General features: G+C 48.1%; 1 protein-coding gene across 1 annotated transcript in view; it reads right to left on the reverse strand.

The window, feature by feature from the left end:
* Nucleotides 1–1,146, reverse strand: part of FOXK1 (forkhead box K1) — a 56,206-nt gene extending 55,060 nt beyond the window's left edge. Inside the window, exon 1 of the mRNA XM_036392382.1 lies at nt 764–1,146. Within this exon, the coding sequence (XP_036248275.1) occupies nt 764–1,146 (383 nt within the window). The remainder of the gene's footprint in view (nt 1–763) is intronic.
* Nucleotides 1,147–19,474: the final 18,328 nt, after the last annotated feature.

Raw genomic sequence — 19,474 nt, forward strand, 5'->3', positions numbered from 1 at the left:
CCTTGGGTGTAGCAAGTTTTAGCCCACTGAGAGTCCTTCCTTCTTCTCTGTCTTTCTGAAACCCTTAAGAGCCACCAGTTGAACATGAGTCTGTCTGCAGGCAAGCATGGAGGACGATGACCATGGGGGACACCCTGCAGCGTGGGCTTACACTTCTTCACACTTTTCCCCGAGACATGGCTCTCTCAGAGGGAGCAGCCCCAGTCCCAACGAACATCATCTTCTTTCTCAGCCACAGATGATGGCAGCAAGGCTGGGAAGGTGAGGACATCCCATGCTGATGCTCAGAACCTCATCAGGCAGATGTCCCTCAACAGCACCTCAAGCCCTCCACCAGGTGAGTGTTCCTCACCCACTGTAACCAACTTCAAGCTGGGACCTTCACTGCCCCCTAAGGCTCTCTGTGAGCAGAGGGATGCTATCTCAAGCCCTCCACCTTATTCAGAGACCGACCCTCACTATCCCCTGAGACCCCTGGTGGGCAGGGCGACCCTTGACCCCTGTTTCCTTCATCAGCTGTGGCCCTTCACCATCACCTCAGGCCCTTCTCCTGGCAGACGCACATCCCCTGCACAGGACACGGGCAGCTCACCGCCTGCTCCGTGGGTCGAGGGACCCCTCCCCGTCCCCTCCTCGAAGGAGCCCCCGCTCCGCCCAGCCCCGTATCCCCTCCCCGGGACAGAGGGTCCCTCTCCGCCCGCCGGGATCCTTCCTGCCCTGCGGAGCGGGCCCGGCCCCGCCGCCCCCGGCCCCCGGCACTCACTGCGGCGGGAGCTGCAGGGCCGGGCCGCCGCGGCGCTGGAAGGCGCCGTCCACGAAGACGCCGTTCTTGCCGAGGCAGCGCAGGTAGAAGTGCGGCTCCTGGAAGCTGAGCTGCAGGTGCCGCCGCGAGATGAAGCTGGAGTGCCCCATGTTGACGTCCACCGAGCCCTGCGAGGAGTTGCGGCCTATGGTGACGGCCGGCTGCCGCATGAGGAACTCGAACTCGCGGCCCTGCAGCCGCGCCAGCACCGGCCCGGTGCAGGCGGCGGGCGGCGCGGCCGGGGGCGGCGGCCCGGGAGGGGGCGCGGCGGCGGGGCTGCAGGGCGCCGAGCGCAGCGCCAGCAGAGCCCGCGCCCCGCTACTGTCCTCCCCGACTTCGGCCATGTTCCCCGGCAGCGAGCGAGCCAGCGTGCCGGCCTCCGGGGCGGGGCCGGCGGGGCGGGGATGGCGGGGACGCGGGGCGGGGCGGGAGCCGCGCCGGCCGCCGCCTCCCCCGGCAGCTCCGCCGGGCGCGGCCGCCCCGCCGCGGTCCGGGGCGCGGGGCGGGGGCGGCAACGGCGGGCGCGCGGCGCCGCCTGCGGGCCAGGGCGGGCAGCGCGGCTCGGGCAGGTGTGAGGGAGCGGCCCCGGCGCGGCGCTCCCGGCGGTTTAACCGCTCCGGGCCGGCCCCGGCACCGCCGCACAAACACCCCCGAGCCGCGGGGCTGCCCCCGCCGCACCGCAGTGCGCTCCGGGCTTTCTGCGGGCAGGGGCAGCCGGTCCGTGCCGCGGCACGGTTCTGGTCACTGACATGGGCTCGCTTCAGCGGCCTCGTGCTGCCTCTCCATGGAATCATAGAATGGTTTGGGTTGGAGGGAGTTTAAAGATCACCCAGTTCCTGCCCATGCCATGGCAGGGACACCTTCCACTACCCAAGGTTGCTCCAAGCCCTGTCCAACCTGGCCTTGAACACTTCCAGGGATGGGCAGCCACAGCTTCTCTGGGTACTCTGTGCCAGTGCCTCACCTCCCACATAGGGAAGAATTTCTTCCCAATATTTCACATAAATTTCCACTTTTTCAATTTGTACCCATTACTCCTTGTCCTATCACTGCAGTTCCTACTAAAGATGCTCTCTCCAAACCAGTTCATAAACAACTCCCTGTGCTGGAGAGATGCCCCAAGCCCAAACCAACCTGCTCCAGGTGTTCTGTGGGGCAGGGGCACATACATCCTCTGGCTGGGGTCTGGTCTCTGACATGAGCTGCCTTCAGTGGCCTTCTGCTGCCTCTCTATGGAATCATGGCTTGGAAGAGACACTAAAACTCATCTGGTTCCAAACCCCTGCCATGGGTAAGGACATCTTCCACTAGACCAGGTTGCTTCTAGCCCCATCCAACCTGGCCTCAAACACTTCCTTAATAACCCTGGACTGTTTGCTGAGGCTTGCTGAAGGGGGAGATTCATCCTACATCCACAAAGGTGTGAGGTTTAAAACACCTTAATGCCCTTCTGTAGAGTTTATATATATATAAAAATATATACACTCATATATGAATGTATATTATCATATAGTGATTTTATATAGTTTTATACTCATACAGTTTTTCTTTATAAAGGACTGTGTAGGTTGTTTAGCTTGCACTACAGCATTTCTTCAAATTACTTTTTATATTTCTGTATGATTATGTTTTATATTTCTATCTATATTTATATTAATGATAAAGGTCATATCCTGTGCCACAACAGCATATATTTGGCTCATGTACAGTCTGTGCTATACATCCATATATACATATATCCAGGTTAAACAAAAAATGTTTCTGTATAGGTGAGCTGGTGATACTTTGCAGAATCCTGAATAGTTAAGTAATCAGAAAATACAATGAATTTGAGAATCTGGGAGAGGGAGCAGCTGTAGGTTTGTATTGCTTCAGCTTGTGTGGGGAATGTGTCAGCTCATAGCAAGGCTGCTCAACAGTTTCAGGGAGATGGGGAAAAAAAATCCCATAACTGGTCAAAAGTGCAGAGCAGATTTCAACGATGAAAACTGTAATTAAACGAGCTGGAATTGGTCCAGGACCACAAGGTTAACATCCCTATTCCTGGAACATCTTCCCTGAGATGTTTAATGACTGCTGAGCAGCCGGGACCTGCGTTAGACATCTCACCCGAGACACCGTCTTCAGTGAGTGCTCTTTGCCTCTGCAGTTCAATACCAAGTGAGGGGAAGAGAGAAAAGCACAAAACACCAATGCCACTTCCTCTGCACCAGTGTCAGCTCTTCAGAGAGACTCAGCCAAGCTGGGCACAGCAAAGGGCTGCAGGAGAGGGAGGAAAAGCATCCAGAGGGGGCACAGGGAGGAGGGAGGTGGTCTGAGCTGAGATCTGAGCTCCTCTCCTGCCCCAAACTGCTCAGCATCAGCAAATGCTTGTGGCCAGAAAGCAAAATATGGCCATCAGGTAGAGCCAGAGCCATATGCTGCCTGACAAGAGCTGGCTCAGGCTTTTACTCCATCCACCCCTGGATGAGTGTGCTGTTACCTGAGCTTAAAAATGGACCCAGCCTGGTGGGCAGGTGAGTGGCAGCAAGCAGGGTGAGACCTTGTATCAGAGCAGCCTGACCTGCCAAAAAAAAAAAAAAAATAAAATAGAAAGCAGTGCCAGAGATTTTAGTTCATGTCTAAAGCTTTTCTAAATCCCAAATTTGACCAGGAGGATCCTGAAAGGACCAGGAATAGGGTGAGGCTGTTACCAGATGTTGTCAGTAACTGTTTCTAGGGCTGCCTGAGAAAACACATTGTGGGCAGGCTGGGTCAGGGCAGGAGCCAACCCCCCATGGGCAGGAGCAGGGCTCTGGTTCCAAACACAGGAGGTGCAGGGCAACCCTGTGTGGCCCTCTGATGTGGGGCCAAGAGACATGTCACTGCAGGGCTGGGTCTTGTTACTGCTCCCACATTCCATACAGGCTATGGAATTCTGCAGCTCCAGTTAGGGAATAACCTGAGGGCTGACACGTGAGGCTGGCTGGGAAGATCCTTGCCCTGCTCAAAGGCCCCCCAGCTGCTCAGGACAGAGCTGATGCAGCATTGCTGCTCCAGGGCTGTGGAGCTGGTGATGTCAGTGGGCATGTCCACATGCGTCATGGTCATCTGCAGCCACTGGGACACTCCAGCCACACCAATTGATGAGATTTTTCTAACAAGTCTTTTCCTTTCTACTTGGAAATTTCTTCTGAGTAGTGGCATTTGCTGCTTAAGCCAGCACCACTGCTGAGATAAATCCCAGCTTCATGCACAATGTGATCAATTGGTGTACAGAAACAGGATTCCTCTGAGCTGCCTGGTGGGTTGTGCTTAGCACCGTGTCTCAGCAGCCCCGTCTGCCTGCGGCATCCTTTCCCTCAGCTTCTAACAGAGGGCTCTGCTGGCAGCCTGCAACGCTCTGCTCAGCTCTAATCTGCCCTGCAACAGCATCAAACCAAGGGCCCTTCAGCCACAGCAATGCCTTGTGCTCCTCCTGTCAGCTAATCCTGCTTAAAGTCACGCCAGCTGCCCCGGTGTAAATGCCTGATGTAAACGCACTCAAGATTGTTTGAATTGAGTTTATCTCGTCCTGCATGGCTGGACTTTATAGTTGTTCCTTTTCCTCTGCAGGGTTTTAGATAGATGTGTCAGCAGATGTGGCCAAATTTCTTAACTCTATGAGTTGCCTACCAAAGTATTTGGATGGGCAGGAGATGCCTGCCAGGTTTTAAGAGGTGTAGGGAGCCGAGCACAGTCCTTGTGCCACCTGAGATGGGGATGTGGGAGTGGCACCTTGGCCATCCCTGGCCATCAAACTCTCCTGCTCCAGCCAGAACTGTGCTCAGGCACTACCATGGTGTGACAGCAACACAAGCACATGCAGAAATAATCCCTCCTGGCACTTTACAGAGATGCCTTTAGCCATTTTGAGATGCTGCCCTGCCTCACCTCTCTGTGCAACAGGACAACCTGAACTGGGAGGAGAAATCAAACATTCAAACAAAGCAGCTGTGAGAACAGAAAATAGCTGGGATGGAGTCAGGGTTACTCAGAGAGTGGTGTGAAACCCAAATGTCCTTTGTCAAATATTTGTTTGGCTGTGTGTCATTGCTGACTGTCTCAATACAGCAAGAATCTGCTTCATGCTATCAGCTGTGGGCAAATGAATGTAATGGGTTGTTATGGTCACCCAGATACCACTGCATTGGGCAAACACAAATCTTGCAAAAACAGTGATAAAAGGGCACGTTTCTGCTTTTATCTGCTGGATGGTGTCTGCTTAGAAACACTGAGTTTCTACAAGTGAAATGCTGCATTTCTATAGCATTTCACATGGCTGTTGCTCACTGTTCCGATTCGTGAGACTCAATACATATTTATCAAGCCCCAATTCAGCAAGGAATCTGCCCAGCTTCAGCACTGCAGGAAATCTGTTCTACCCTCAGACCAAAGCATCATTGAAAAGCAGCTTGGACAGAGAGGAATGATGAGAGCTGCACGCTGGGCGTGAGCCACTTGATGTATTTACCTAGCAGCCAGACAATACATTGATGCTCACAATGAAAGGCAGCCTAATGTGCACAGCCCTGACCTGGGAAGGAGGAGGAGAAGAGTGAAGGAAAGCAATTACTCTAAGGAAAAGAGAGTCTGCTGTCTCTGTGCCAGCCCAGTCCAGCATTTCTCCTGAGCATGGTGCCAATCTCATGGGGTTAATGACGATCAGGCTTCCACTGATGTAAGTGTGCATCATTAGCAAGCAAGCAGAGAATTCAGCACCTGCATTTCACAAACACTTTGATAAAATACAAAAGAAGAGGGCAGTGTTCCCTCAAATTCCAGCCAATCTCTCTGCAGCACTTTTTCCTTTCCCTTCTCTCAGCCATCAAGTAGGTTTTAAACACTGTTGTGGTTTTTGTCCAAACTGATTTGAAGTGTAAGTGATGAGCAATGTGCCCTGGATCTGTGGAGATACTTTCCCCTGCACACCTGAGCTCAGGAGCAGCCTCACTTCTCTTTCCAGCTGGGTGGGTTTTAATTCTGCTTTGTGTCTCAGGGAAATCACTGTGATGTGACACAGGAACAAAAAGGGGTTTGCACTTATACATGTCTGGTAGGACTTTCTTCTTAACCAAGCAGCTGCAAGAATTTAAATAAAATTCATTGTTTTGAAATATATTCAGGCACATCACAGTATCTGTCTGACACACGCACACACTTGCATGGTGTCTAACTCAGCCTCCCATGGGATTTCTACCTGTTTTCTCAATTCTGTTGGACCATCTGTGCTTTTAACTGGATCTTTATGTCTCTCGGTGATGACCCTTGTGCCTGATCTGGGACTGCCATAAAAATGTCCCTGCCTGCCAAAACTGCATCCATGGCATGGCTGTCTGACTGGAAGGACACATGCAAGGCTCACAGTGGCATTGAGGATGTGAGCAGGCACTCAGGGTTTGGGGAGGACAGCAGCACACTAATCCCATCTGTGACACTCATAAATACCTTCCCTCTGTCAGAACAACTTTACAGATCTTTCACAGTGGCTCAGAGCCAGGTTTTAATCCAAATGGGCTGATAAGAAAGGGCTGGCCTGAGGAGGAGGTGATCCACTGATAGAGGAATTCTTTCTTCTTCAGAAGGTTGAAGAAAACAACATCATTGAGTCAGAAATATGGTGGGAGCACTCACAGTCCTGAAAGCTCACAAACCCTCCCTTTTCTCCCCTAATGCCAGTAGGTTGCTAAACTGAAGGGAGCAGAATCAGAGAGAGAAAAAGGCAGGGAAACATTGCCCTGTAGTGAGGGGGCACCGCTTAAACCCTGCTTGTCAGGGCTGCCTCCTGCAAGGTGCTGTGTGCCCTGTGCTGGGTGCTGAGCAGCAGCCTGGTGCCTGCAGAGACAGGGCTAAATGAGATGCTGTGTCTGTTAGCTCCCTCCCAAGAGCAGCACAGCCTGCAGAGACTGTGCTTTCTATAGTAATGAAATTTTTTCATTTTTAAATCAGCTGTGGTCCTGTTTACTGTAAACTCCAGCATGCTCGAAATGTTTCTATCACAGTTTATTTAGGCTTCAGAGATATTTTTTTTGAATCACACTTATCAAGAATATATTTTCACAGCAAGCTCTCTGAGATACAGTAAGGCCCTAGGAACAGCTGATGCCCAGACTCTGCCATTCCCTAAGATATTATATGATCTGCTCATTCCCCATGCAGAAATGCTGTCACTTTTGTAGAATCCAAGCCAGTGCCTGTCTGATGCATGATACCTCACTTTGGAAGGCCTTGAACAAGAATATTTGTTGTCAAGATACTTTTACAAAAGCAATACAATTTCATGGGTTGTAGTTAAAATAATTCATACAGTTTATACTGCTCTGTGTACTTTGAGATTTAAACCTGCTTAGCTAACTTAACTTTCATTTTGGCTTGAAACTTGGACCAGGATGAAGTGCACACCACAAGCCAGGTCTGAATTATTTGCTTTAGTTTTCTGAATGATCTCATTTTCTCACTATCCATAGATGTCAACAGAGGAAAAAAAAACCACCACATACTTTTCAACAGCTGAAAACAACTGAACCATCAAATATAAAATCTGATACCAAACACAAAGCATTTCAGCCCAAAAGGAATATGGCTTTGGACTTTTATGAGCCACGGCAGCATATAGAGCCTGTCACTGCTGAAAACAAGCTCCATGCATTGTCTGGAGGGTTGGAAGCAACTGATCTTAAATATCTTGCTTTACAAGCTGCCTGAGAAGCAAGAGGAGACAGAAAAGCTACAAAATTTGTCCTGTATTTTTATAAAACATTTAAACAAAAGGCACAGGATGTGTGTGTTTACTGTCCCCAGTCCTAGATCAGGATCCACACCTATGATGATGTATCTATCATGGGGTGCAGCCTGTGTAATGTGCTGCCAAAACCACAGTGGTCACACCTGATCCCAGCATCCTTCCCCTATTTTCACAGGCATAAACCAAACAGGAAGGTCTGGAATCAGTTCCAAAGCCAGCATGTTGTGTGTGTAAATGGCCTCTTTGCTACCTCACCTCTATGCCATGACCCAGCAGCCCAGACCCTGCATTATCCCAGCCTTTGGAATGGCTGCATGCAGCTGCTTCTTCAGCAAATTCCCCCACCAAAATAAACAGCCTCCCTTACTCTTTTAATCAGCTGTCACCTATTAACCTGCTTGATACCAAAAATTTCCCTTCCAAGTACAAAAAAGCCCCACCAAACCATGCCAGGAAAATAAGGAAAAGGTCTGGATCCAGCCTTTCTCACCCTGTTCAAGGCTCCCTGCCTGGAGCATCCCAGGGATGCATGCACACCATGAACACGCTTTTGGATGGATCAGAACAGAAGGAATAATGATGTGGTGGCTGGTGTTCATGTGGCTCTGTTTCTTCTCGAGTAAGAGACAGGGGACCAAGGGCAGAGGGGAGGAGTCCAGTGCCCAGACATGGACGCAGCCAAGGTGTCCAGGGATCCATGTGGGAGCATCCCTGGACTTCAGCCCCTGTGTAGCATCCAAGCAGAGGAAATTTGAGTTGCTGTGATCTATTCTTAGCTTTGGCTGTCAACACAGGTTATCCTTGAAGTAGGGACTAGCAAAGGCACTTGTAAACCATAATTGCTTTCAGTGGGACCTGAGCATCTTTTGGGATCACTGGAGCCTCTCAGCAGGGAGCAGACGCTGCAGGAGGGACTCTCCTAAAATATCCTGCTCTTCAGACACCTCTAAAGCACTGAGCAAACCCAACTTCTGTTTATTATTCCAGCACTAATGATGGTTCCCAGTAAAATCCTGGATTAAGGGTGAAACTCTACTTTTCTCATTCTGTGCTCCCCTTTCTGGTTGGTTGCATTCATTAGGTGTGTTTCTACCTTAAGGACATTTGATGTAAGTGCTGGGAAACCCTGGATTTACAACCATCAGGCATCACTTCCAAGGCCACTGTAACCTTTAGAAAAACATCTGCTGTAAACAGTGTTACTTACTCACATTACTAATAATACCATACTGTATTAAAAGTGAAAGGATTTTAAAAATCCAATTTACTTGTCCTTCAGCTTGGCCAGTGAAAAGAATCAATGAGATTCTTTCAAGTGTCTCACTTCAGTTTGGAGCACTTTTCACTCACCAGTTCCCTCATGCAGATGAACTTGCTTTACAGGAAGGAGAGGTCATGTTTACCTGCTTAAAAAGGCTGCCTGTGCACCCTGGAAATTGGAAAAAAACAACAAACTTCACCAAAAATGAGAGAGAAATAGAAAAGCATGAAAACACCTATTGATTTTCTTCTTATAAATACATGTTTTAGAGAAATGAAACTGTTGCTGAATTTGACTGAAGGTCATTCTTCATCAACAAAATAATAATAATGTAAGAACTTAATGGCTGAATCAAATTCAGTTTACGTTAACAGGAGTAAACTATTACGGAGTAATCTTTGATTGGATCAAGGATGTTATTTTCCTTTTTCAAGGTAGGATTTAAAATCCCTAACCATTAAAAGTAACTTATAGAAAGTTTGGGTTATGGGCAAAGTTTGCATTAGCCAAACTAAAAGATAAAAATAGGAACTTGGTAGCCTTCAGAAATGTTGACTCTACATTGACTCTAACCCCAAGGGCTCATTATGCTGGGTTATGTGCTCGCTTTGGGCTGAAAGGGAGAATCAAGAGAAAGTGATTTGAAACAGATTTATAGATTTTTGTACCTTTACTTTCTGTATAGCTCAGAGTGGAAATTGGGTGGATGCCAATGAGTCTAAACTCCCTCCAGGCTCTCCAAGGCATCCTGGAGCCCCAGGTCCCTTCAGCCCCTTTGATTCCCAGCATCACTCACCCTGGGGCACAATCCCTGGCCATGGAGGCACCCAACATTAGGAAGGCACCACCGCTGCTTGTACTGAATCCTTTCTGCCCCATTCACCCAGAAGCTGTTTTCCCTCATCATTTCTTCCTGTTAGAGGTTTACTCAGAAGCCTGCAGCAGGCAGGCTGGCTGGCAGCATCCATTCCCTTTGGGATGTGCCTGGTTGGAGCCTGGGCACAGCCACAGATGCCCATTTGTGCTGCCCATGGCATGAGGACCATCCCTGGCAGCACTGGCTCAGCATGATAATTTGGGATTTTATTTTTCCCCCACCTTGCATCCTGGCTGTAATAAATTGGAGTGATACTGTCTCAGGCTTCCTCTGTGTTTCTCCTGAAGCTTCTATCTAAAATTCAGCATTAGCAAAATGTGCCTCTGGAATAAGGCCTCATAAAATATTGTTAGGATTGCTAGGCAACCCGGAGGCACGTTGGGAGCTGAAAGGAGCCTTAAGTGGGCGTAGCGAGCCTGTGCTGGAGTCTCAGATGAAAAAGAGAGGGTATTCTTTGTGTCTCCATGCTGACAACACTTTGCCTTTGATTTTCTTTTGGAAAGAGGTTGAGATACACTGCTTCCAAATGCACAGAGGTACATATCTGTGTAATTGTTGCTGCGGCGGCCTCTAACCTCAGATTAATCAGCTGGATGAGAAATGCACCTATCCAGGGCTTTTCAATAGCAATAAAAGTAAAATGAAGTTTTTATGGCCATGAAAATACCCATATTCCAGCTGCTTGCATCTTCCAAGGGCTCATTTTGTGAGAAAGAGAGGCCGTGCTCAATAAGAACTTGTTTTATGAGGCCACTGAGGCGTTACCTCAACCCCTGAGCACGCTGCAGTGGTGCTTAATGCAAAGCGACTCTGGAAGGAAGGGAAACAAATAAGCACACAATTTATTGGCAGGGTCTAGCACAAGTAATCGGCCATTTGCAGATACACACACAGGAATTAAAGGAAAATTGAACTGGGCTCGCAAGAACTTTGGGAGGAATTACTGTAGGTGTAAATAGCTGCGGGTTACTGCTGATTTTGTTAGCTTAGGGGCTAAAGGGAATTTCTGGTTTAGCCCTTCCTGCCTTCACCTTGAGAGCAGGAGATGCTGCTCCCACAATCTAGATCTCATCTCTCCAGGAGCACCTTGGGTTGCCCAAAGGCCCTTAGCCAAGCAGGCTCCAATCCTTCCTTGGGCATATTTGCTTGCTTCCACCCCAGGCAGCACCATGCTGCACCTTCCTTAGAGGAAACCCTGGAAAAGCACACACACACTTTGCCAGCAAACACAGCACCCAGCTGCTAGAGCTGTCCTTGTGTCTGGCTTTTGCTCCTTCCATCCAGCATTGCCAAAGGCAGATCCTGGTGGCAGGTCCTGCAGGAGGTGGATGTGCCTCTGCTGAGAGCAGCTGTCTGTGCCAGAGGCCAGCCTTCCAGCCACGCTGAGTGTGCAGTTTGTTTCCCAGGGCTTGATTTAGCACATCATTTTCTGTTAAAACAGCCAGTGGCCAAGCTGACAAACACATCTGTCTGCTCAGAGTCTGTCTGGCTCCTCCACGGGAAGGGCTGCTCCCACCAAATCCTTGCCAGAGGTTACAAATGGCTCCCCCTCCATCTCCAGCACTCTTGGGTGACTGAAATCCCTCATCCAGACACTCACAAATCCCACCCTGCTTTCCTCCTGTGCTAACACAGGGCTTTGTCTGCCCTGTTTCTGGTGCAACACATTTCATCAGCACAAATGGAGGCACTGAAAATTAGTGGTGAGAGCAGGAGATGATGATTTTTGCTCATCCTTTGTCAATGAAAACATTCCTCAAGCATCCAACACACCTAGGTATTCCCACACAACACAGAAAGGGACTGTTATAAGGCAGATATGCATTTCCCAAGACTATTAATAACTCTTCCCATGAGGCTGTTGTTGGCATAAGGCATCATGGACATATTTAAAAGATGTGTAGATGTGTGACTTAGGGATGTGGTTCAGTGGTGAGCCTGGCACTGCTGGATTAATGATTGAACTCAGTGATCTGAAAGGTCTTTTTCAACTTATAAATTTCTACAATTCTATGACCCTTTCTGTTGGAAGCTTGATCTTGGAAAATAGAGAACTGATGGGAACAAACCTCAGATTTCCACAGTATTGCAAGGTTTCTTACATAACTACAGGTGGTCTAGATATAACTACACCCTTTACTTCTCATGTCCCTTTCTAGCCAGATTTAGGTCAGGAAAGAAGTCTGTGAGGTGTTTATTCATTCCTGGCAGTGACCTGGGTGATTTTTCTGCTCTGTTAACATTGCAGGTCTCATGATACACATTGGCCCAGGCCAGAGCAGTTGGCACTGCCACACTCTGCCCCTCCAGCCACAGGATGCTGGTGAGTCATGAGGAGCACAGTGGGATTTCTCCTGCAATCTCCTTTTCCTTCCCCAGTCTCAGAGGTCAGTTTTGGAGGCACATGAAATTGGGCCAAACCTGGGCTTTCTCTCAGTTTTCTCAGCAAAGTTCCCTCTTCACAGTGAGCCAGAGATGGGCTGGTCCTCAACATTATTCTAGCAGTTATTTTACTAAAAAAGGTGGCAGCTGGAAGTCTAAGAAGGATGGGAGCCAGGCACCTTAAGAAATGATAATTGCAGACTTGGAGCAGTGCTAAGAGTTAACAGAGAGATGTTTAATCCAATTCTCAGCTTCTATTTTAGGATCCTTTTAACTTTCAAAATCAAAAAAAAAAGGAAGAGGGGAGAGGAAGAAAAAAATAATCTCCATCACAGTGCAATTTCTTAAGCTTGTTCACAGCCCAAAGGTGAATTTTTGTTCATGTGAGGAGTCTGAAGAAAATCCATTCAGCTGTTTCAGAGGTTTCAGAGCATGAAAGCAACATCTGGTTCAAAAATCAAAAATAAAGAGAAATTCCCTTTGCTCATCAGAGTCAAAATGGGTTTTGGTTTCACACCTCTGATTTGGTGTATCTTGAGCTGTCCCCTGGAGAAAGGGAGCCATTTCTACATTGATCTGAAGGGGATGAAATTGTGTTGCAAACCCCACAAAAATTATGGTCAGCCAGACAGGAGGGCAGTTGATACTCACACCTCCACTCCCATCCAGTCCAACACAACGTGGGCCATGGCCCCTAAATTGCCAATTTAATTCACGGCAGGAAGGTCTTGCGCAGCCTGCTGCCTCCTTTGGGGTTTTTTTTAGGTCGTGGTGTGATTTTTGGAGCGTGGTTTGCTGTGCTCTGCGCTGTGCTATAGATGGCACTGCAGGATGGAAATTGCAGGCTCTTTGCTCTGGAATAACAACCCTGGGCTGTGGTGGCTCCCGCAGCTTGTCCCGGCGGAGGAAACCAGCTCGGATCACTAATTTCTGCAGCTCTGCCGGCAAATTTCAGTGCGTTTTTTACCTGGTTATTAATAACAACACAAACATGACCCCCGGAATAGAGAGCAAGCGTGACAAGGAAGCTCTCTGTAAATTAAAAAACCACACAAGTGCTCCAAATCCACTGGCAAATTTAGCCATCCTGTTGCAACACAGGAATATTTTGCATTTCAAAGGAGGCAAACAGTTGATTTCTCTGTACATCACATCTATGCTAAGACCCTGCCTGTACTGAAGTTCTACTGCTGTAAAGCACAAACTCTCTCATCATCCCATCAGTATTTATAAGGATACTAAAGTCTACCCAAATCTAACCATGTGCAGCAATTTTTTTCTGCTCTCTTTGTAGAGTTCCCTGGAGTTCTGGGACTAAAAGTAAGAAAAGAAGCAAAATCCAACTCAGGTCTGCAGAAGGAGATGCAAAACTGGCAGGAATAGGGAAGCTACGGAGGAGATCAGGATGGGAAGTGAAGAATATCATAAGCAATTACAGCAAAATGCTTTTGGAAAATCCCTCCAGGTACCCAGGTGCATCTGTTGATGCTTAAACACCTTCAGAAATCTGGCCACCAGCCTGCTGCTCCAGATGTTAGAAAACCTCCAGCCATCAGAGAAGAGTAAAAGGTGTAAGAAAGACAAATTCCTTTTGCCATTGGCAAAATGAAAGAAAAACGCAACTATTTTAAGGATTTGTGTGGAGAAAACTGCAGACAATAAATACCAGAAGTTGTCCTTGTCTTCCTTTGGAACATGATGCTGGAGGAGGATTAGGTACCTGCAGAAGTTTGTTGTTTCATTGCAGTGAGCTATCCAAGAGCTCCCATCCACCTGGGCCATCCCAGGATTGGATGGATGAGCCACTGCTGCTCTCTCTCCCAAGGAGCTGTGCAGCACTTCTCTCTCACAGGAGTTTAATGTGCTCTTACACATCAAGAGGATTCAAATGACAAGAATGAAGGGCACTAGTCAACCTCATGGTTTGAGATTCTGATGAAATGATGTCCTGGCACATCCATCAGACTGTTCTGCTGTCAAGAGAACTCCCAACTCTGGAAGATGAGTGTGTTTTTCTTTTACAGTGCTGGGAAAAAAAAAAGCAAGAAAAGAAGAAAAGCAGCGGTCCTCTAATCTAACTACTACACAAATGTAACTTTGAGAAGAGACACAGCCAGATACATGAGATGAGGGCACAAGTGCACCCAGCTCTGTCTGAAGGCACGGGAGTGGGGTTAAGCCTGCACTGTGTGCGAGCAGACCTGGGATTCTGCAGAGCACAGCAGGAGGGACAAGAGGAAAGACTGAAGGAAGATTCATTCCTTGCCAGCAGCATATGTAGACTTTGTGTGCCAATCCCTGTGCATTCATCTCAGGGAAGCAGATGCAGACGTGAGTGAGAGGGAGCAAAGTGTAAATCTGAGCCTGCATGGAAGGAAGGACCACGGTGAGGATATTTGCTAAGCCCAGGGCTGGGGGGATGTAGGGATGCAGATGCTGATGTTGCCCAGGCAACACTCACTTTTGCAAGGCGCCCCTTTGTCTCTCCTGATTTTTAAGTGTGGTTCTCACTCTAAAATGCAGATTCTCCAAGCTGTTAATAAGACTTATTATCTCCTAATGCTCTTCCCCTGTTTCCTTTTAGAGGCTGTTCACAGCAGCACTGCTTGTGACTGAGTAACACAGGAAATTAAGAGCAGCTCCACAGCTGTGGCTGCACAGGATGGGAGAGGAGATCTCGAGAGAGAGGCAGAAGCAAGAATTGGTGCTGGAGTGGTGGGTGCAAGACACCCTGAGCTGCATTTCCCACCCCACTGAGCAAACTGTGACTGTGGAGCCAGCAAAATTTAGGGGAAGGACGAGCCCTTACCAAAAGCCTTGAGTTTCTCCTTCATAAAGTCTTTCTTCCAACTTTCAAAGCCCTTATAAAGTTGCTCATGGTGTTGCTGCTGTTGCTCTGTGCTGACTGCAAGGTTTCATGCCCAGAGCACAAGATTTAATGCTGCACCATCCCCAGCCTACATTTCTGTGCAGTGGCCCCTGTTTCCTCCCTCTAGACTGCTTTCAAAACTCAGGGCTGACATCTCCCAGGAAGCACTGGGGACATTCCATGTTTTCCCACCGTGTCTCGTTCCCCAGGATGCTGTACCATGGTTTGCACTAATTATGAGATGCTGATCCCATTATTATTATGGAGCAAAATTGCCAAGTGCTGGAAAAAAGAGCACAACAAAAACTGGTGAAGTGGTAAGCTTGAAGTGAGGTGGAAATAATATCTGCTCTGTATGGAGGGCCTGAATTTGCTAATTGGACATGGCTAAAGTCAGTAAGGTGGAGTGAGGAGAGCAAGACATTGTGAGGGGGATGAAACTACCCTTCCTGATGAAGGGGCAGACAGGAGATTAATGGGAAAATTGTGTCTCTGCACCTTCTAAGTAGAAAACAGGACTCAAACACAGTGAGAGAGGAATCACAGCAAGCAAGAAACCTCACCTCCAAGAGTGAAGGTGGCACAGGAGGAAGTGGGGCAGCTGGAGAGATGAATTTGCATTTGGAGTGGGGATGGATTAAGGCAGAGCAAAGGCAGGAGCTTTGCTGCCTTGTGAAAAGCCCCCAGATTTCTTCTTCAGCCCAGCCTGGATGGCTGCCACAACCCCACAAGTGCAACAGCCCCTCCAGGCAACGTGACCTGCCCTGTGTGGGGGACAGAGCTGGCAGCAGCCAACTTGTTTTCATTCCTACGTAGCATTTGGTCGCCCTATTTTGCTGCTTTCTCTTTGATGCAATGAGCCTGTGGGGAATAAAGCTCAGTGGGAGATTGCTTACGTGGTTTCTAACCCATTAGTTTCTTTTATTGGCTGTTGCCTCAATAAAAAAAGAAGAAGAAGAAAATCAAGGAAAAGTAGTTCAAGGTGTGAAAAATTCACGTGGAAGAAAGATATATAAAAAGTTATTGGCTCTGTCCCCCTTGGCTCCAACCTCAATCTTATCACCATGCTGTGCATTTATCCTTCTATTATTACACATAATGACAGGGAAATTCTAGCAAGTTCTATGCAAAAAAGCCAGGCTGCTCCTCTCCCCTCCACAACAAGAAACTGTCCTGGCTTGAGCTCATATCGTTGGCATCTGATTTCAGCCTAGCAGGGTGTTTCAATACCAATAAACATCTTGTTTTCATGTGAACAGCCGCTTCAGCTACATTCTTTCCCATCTTTTGTGAGCATCAAAGGCTCCATGTAAAACTTTTTATTGATCACATAAATAGCAGCTCTGCTTCCCTACAGGCCCTGTCTCCACCAAGTGTTTTGATATGTGGAGAATGAAAGATTCAATAGAAAACTGATTCCCTTGGCTTTCTGGGACTCTGAACACAGGGCTGCTGGTTTCTGCTCTCCATGGCAGAGCAGGGTCTGGGGAGGAGAATGAGGGAGCAGGGAGGGAAAGGTTTGGCTTGTTCTGGCTGGGCTTGAGGCAGTTTTTACACAGACACATTTCATCTGTAACAAAGGCAGAGGTAAAGCCACTGCGCAAAGAGCTGGGAGCGATCATTAAAGATTTAATTGGCCTGAAAGCTTCCTGAAATACTAAGGAGAGACTTAAACCACACAACATGGAGCAGGAAGCCTCCCAAGCTGAAAGCACAGGTGGCTTTGCTGTTTAGGGTTGCTGGTATCGTGTACTGGGCAGTCACTCACCCTGCTGCCATGCTAAGGAATTTCCCAGGAATGGGATGCCTTGGATCTACCAGGGCAGTGAGGAACAACTCCTTCCCATGCCTGGAGAAGCTGTTTCATGTCTCACAAGCAGAGACTGAGATCTCTGCCTGCATTCCTGCAAGGCACTGCTGAGATACAGCAAAGGACTGCCCTGAAATCCAAAACCTAGACAGGATCCTTCCCATCCATGTCCTGGTTGTCAGACCCATTGCACCGTCACCTTTTGTGCAAATGAAATACAAAACCTCCTCAGCTGCAGCCATGCAGAGCTCACAGGGAAGAAGATTAATGGGAGCTACCAGAGAGCCTCATCAGTCCTTGTTCAGGAATCAGAAATCCCAATCGAAGCCTCCGTGACTCATGGCTGTGGCTGGCACAAATTCGACCTCGTTTGGATAACGAAGGGCACATCCTGTTCAGAGCCATCTCAGAAAACTTCTGTGACCCTGTGTTTATCACACCAGGCTGAAAGGGCACTGGGGACTTTGCTGACCTTGCAGGTGGCAGAGTTTGCCAGCTCTGAAGGCAGCCAGGCTGTGCCGGTGGCTTTGGAAGAGCCACGATGGCAGAGGCAGTGAGTGCCTGAAGCCCTCTGTGGCTGGAGGGACCCAGCCCAGCCCAGCAGCCTGGGGCTGAGCCACCAGCGGCTACCCTTGGCAGCTATGAAGGCTCCACTCCTCTCAGATGCTGCACTCTCAATTAATTTGAATAATAATTACTTAGATACACGTGCCTTGGGGGAAGGAAGAGTTTGAGGTGTGTGTGCTCGGCTCTTGGGGCCAAAAAACAAATTTAACTTCTGAGTTCCTACCAGGTCCTCTGTGGTGGCCCTCTGTTAAACTCTCCTTGTCCATGGAGAGGAAGATACTGAAGTATTTGCAGGCTGGAATTGGGTGGCCAAGCCAAAATCTGGCACCTGTTTCACCTCAAGTACCCAATCCTGAGTACTCAGAAAACCACTTCTCAAAACCTCACCTACAAGAGGGGATAATGGAGAGTTTTGGGGTTTTTGATTTGCTTTGCAATTAAAATTTTGGGATTTTCAGTCATTTTTCTTACAGGGAAAATCTACTTGCAAACTCAGAGGTGAAGCCTGTTGCCACACCAATGTTTCTCCTCCTCTGCTTCTTATATAACTTGATTTGTAGGGTGGTGATAATGAGAATTCCACTGCTATTGATTTGTCTTAAGAACATATATAATTTGAAATATATACATTTGAAACACTGTAGATATTGCATGGACCTTGGAACAAGATAAGAAGAGGTAATCACATTCACAGTATCTCTAGCTGTTTAATTAATCTGGACAGCAAACTCTAGCTGTATTCCTAGAGCAGACTGACTGCCTCTCCTGAATATTCTCATTTTCTATGCAAATGTGGAGACACTGGAGGTAATTCAGCACCCCACAGGGATCTAACTTCTGACATTTTCTTTTTATAAGAGAAAATTGTCATGGCCCTGCTTGTTTGACACTGACTGCTGCACAGCTCTGTGGAATGGGCTGGAAAGCAGAGAAATACAGGCTTGACTTCTGCTAAAATAGTGAGCAGTCTCCCTTTCTCAGAACAACCTTAAGATGGAGCAAAACCGTCAAGCTGTAAGAATGTACTGCAGAGGGAAAATAATAGAGATCAGAAGATGAGAGGGTTATGGCCCAGCTTCCCAGAGACCTGATTTTGGAAGAATTGTCCCTGTGCATTTGTTCTGGGGTTTGCAGAACACTCTGGGACCCCAATTCCCCCCACCATCTCCTGGGAATGGCTCGTGGAGGGTGAGATGCAGGAGCCTGGGCAGTGCCCTGGCTCTGGCCTGCAGAACCTCTGGGAAATGGATTTATGGAAAATTCTCAAAGCCTGTCAGAAGGCTCACATAGTATGCATCTGTATGCAAACCTAAATTTTAGTTAAGGTGTAAAACTTAGGCCCACGAAAAGTAATTTTACATAATTAACTCTAAAGCATTTACAGCATAGCATAACAAAAGCTAATAAACAAAAAATCTCTTATAATATATTATAATTAAAAATAATTAACTTCTAATTATAACAATGTAAATTATCTCACCCTTCTCATAAAACTAAAAATAGCTTTTTAAAACACCTCTCAATTACCCCATCTCTAAGTCAGAAAAAACCTCAGTCCAACAGATCCCACTGCTGCCTCCCTCCTCACCCTTCGCTCGGGTGAAATCAATGGATTAAATGAGCACAAATGAGGCTGGAGCTGGCTCCTTGTGCTGGGGTGAGGCAGTGAGGAAGCTGGCCCTGATACATCCATCTGAAGCCTTGTATTGAATCGCAGCTGACAGCTCCAATAATGATAATAGATGTGGCCAGAGCTGCCTCCTATTTGGAGGAGGCCAGGTTCCTCCTCGCTGCTCTCAGGCAGGCTCACCACGCTGCCAGCTCTCATCTCCTGGGCATTCTGAGGGGTCCAGAGGCAAACCCTGCTCCTCACACTGCCAAAACCCAAAAGGATGACAGACTATGGCCTGGCTACCCCACACAGTCAATCCAAGTCCTCACAGGGGTCTTTGCAGGAATCCCCCTGGGCTCATAGCCTTGATAGCACCCCAGGATTCACCTTTAGTTTAAATCTAAAATTTCCCTGGCTTGGCATAACATGAGAAGTGGTACCAGAGGGATGCCATAAACACATCCCACAAAGCTCTTCTCCAAGCAGAGGCTGCTGCTGCAGATCCAGCCAGCTCCCAGCCCATAGAGCCAA

Source organism: Molothrus ater, chromosome 16, assembly GCF_012460135.2.
Source record: "Molothrus ater isolate BHLD 08-10-18 breed brown headed cowbird chromosome 16, BPBGC_Mater_1.1, whole genome shotgun sequence".
NCBI classification, from domain to species: Eukaryota; Metazoa; Chordata; class Aves; order Passeriformes; family Icteridae; genus Molothrus; species Molothrus ater.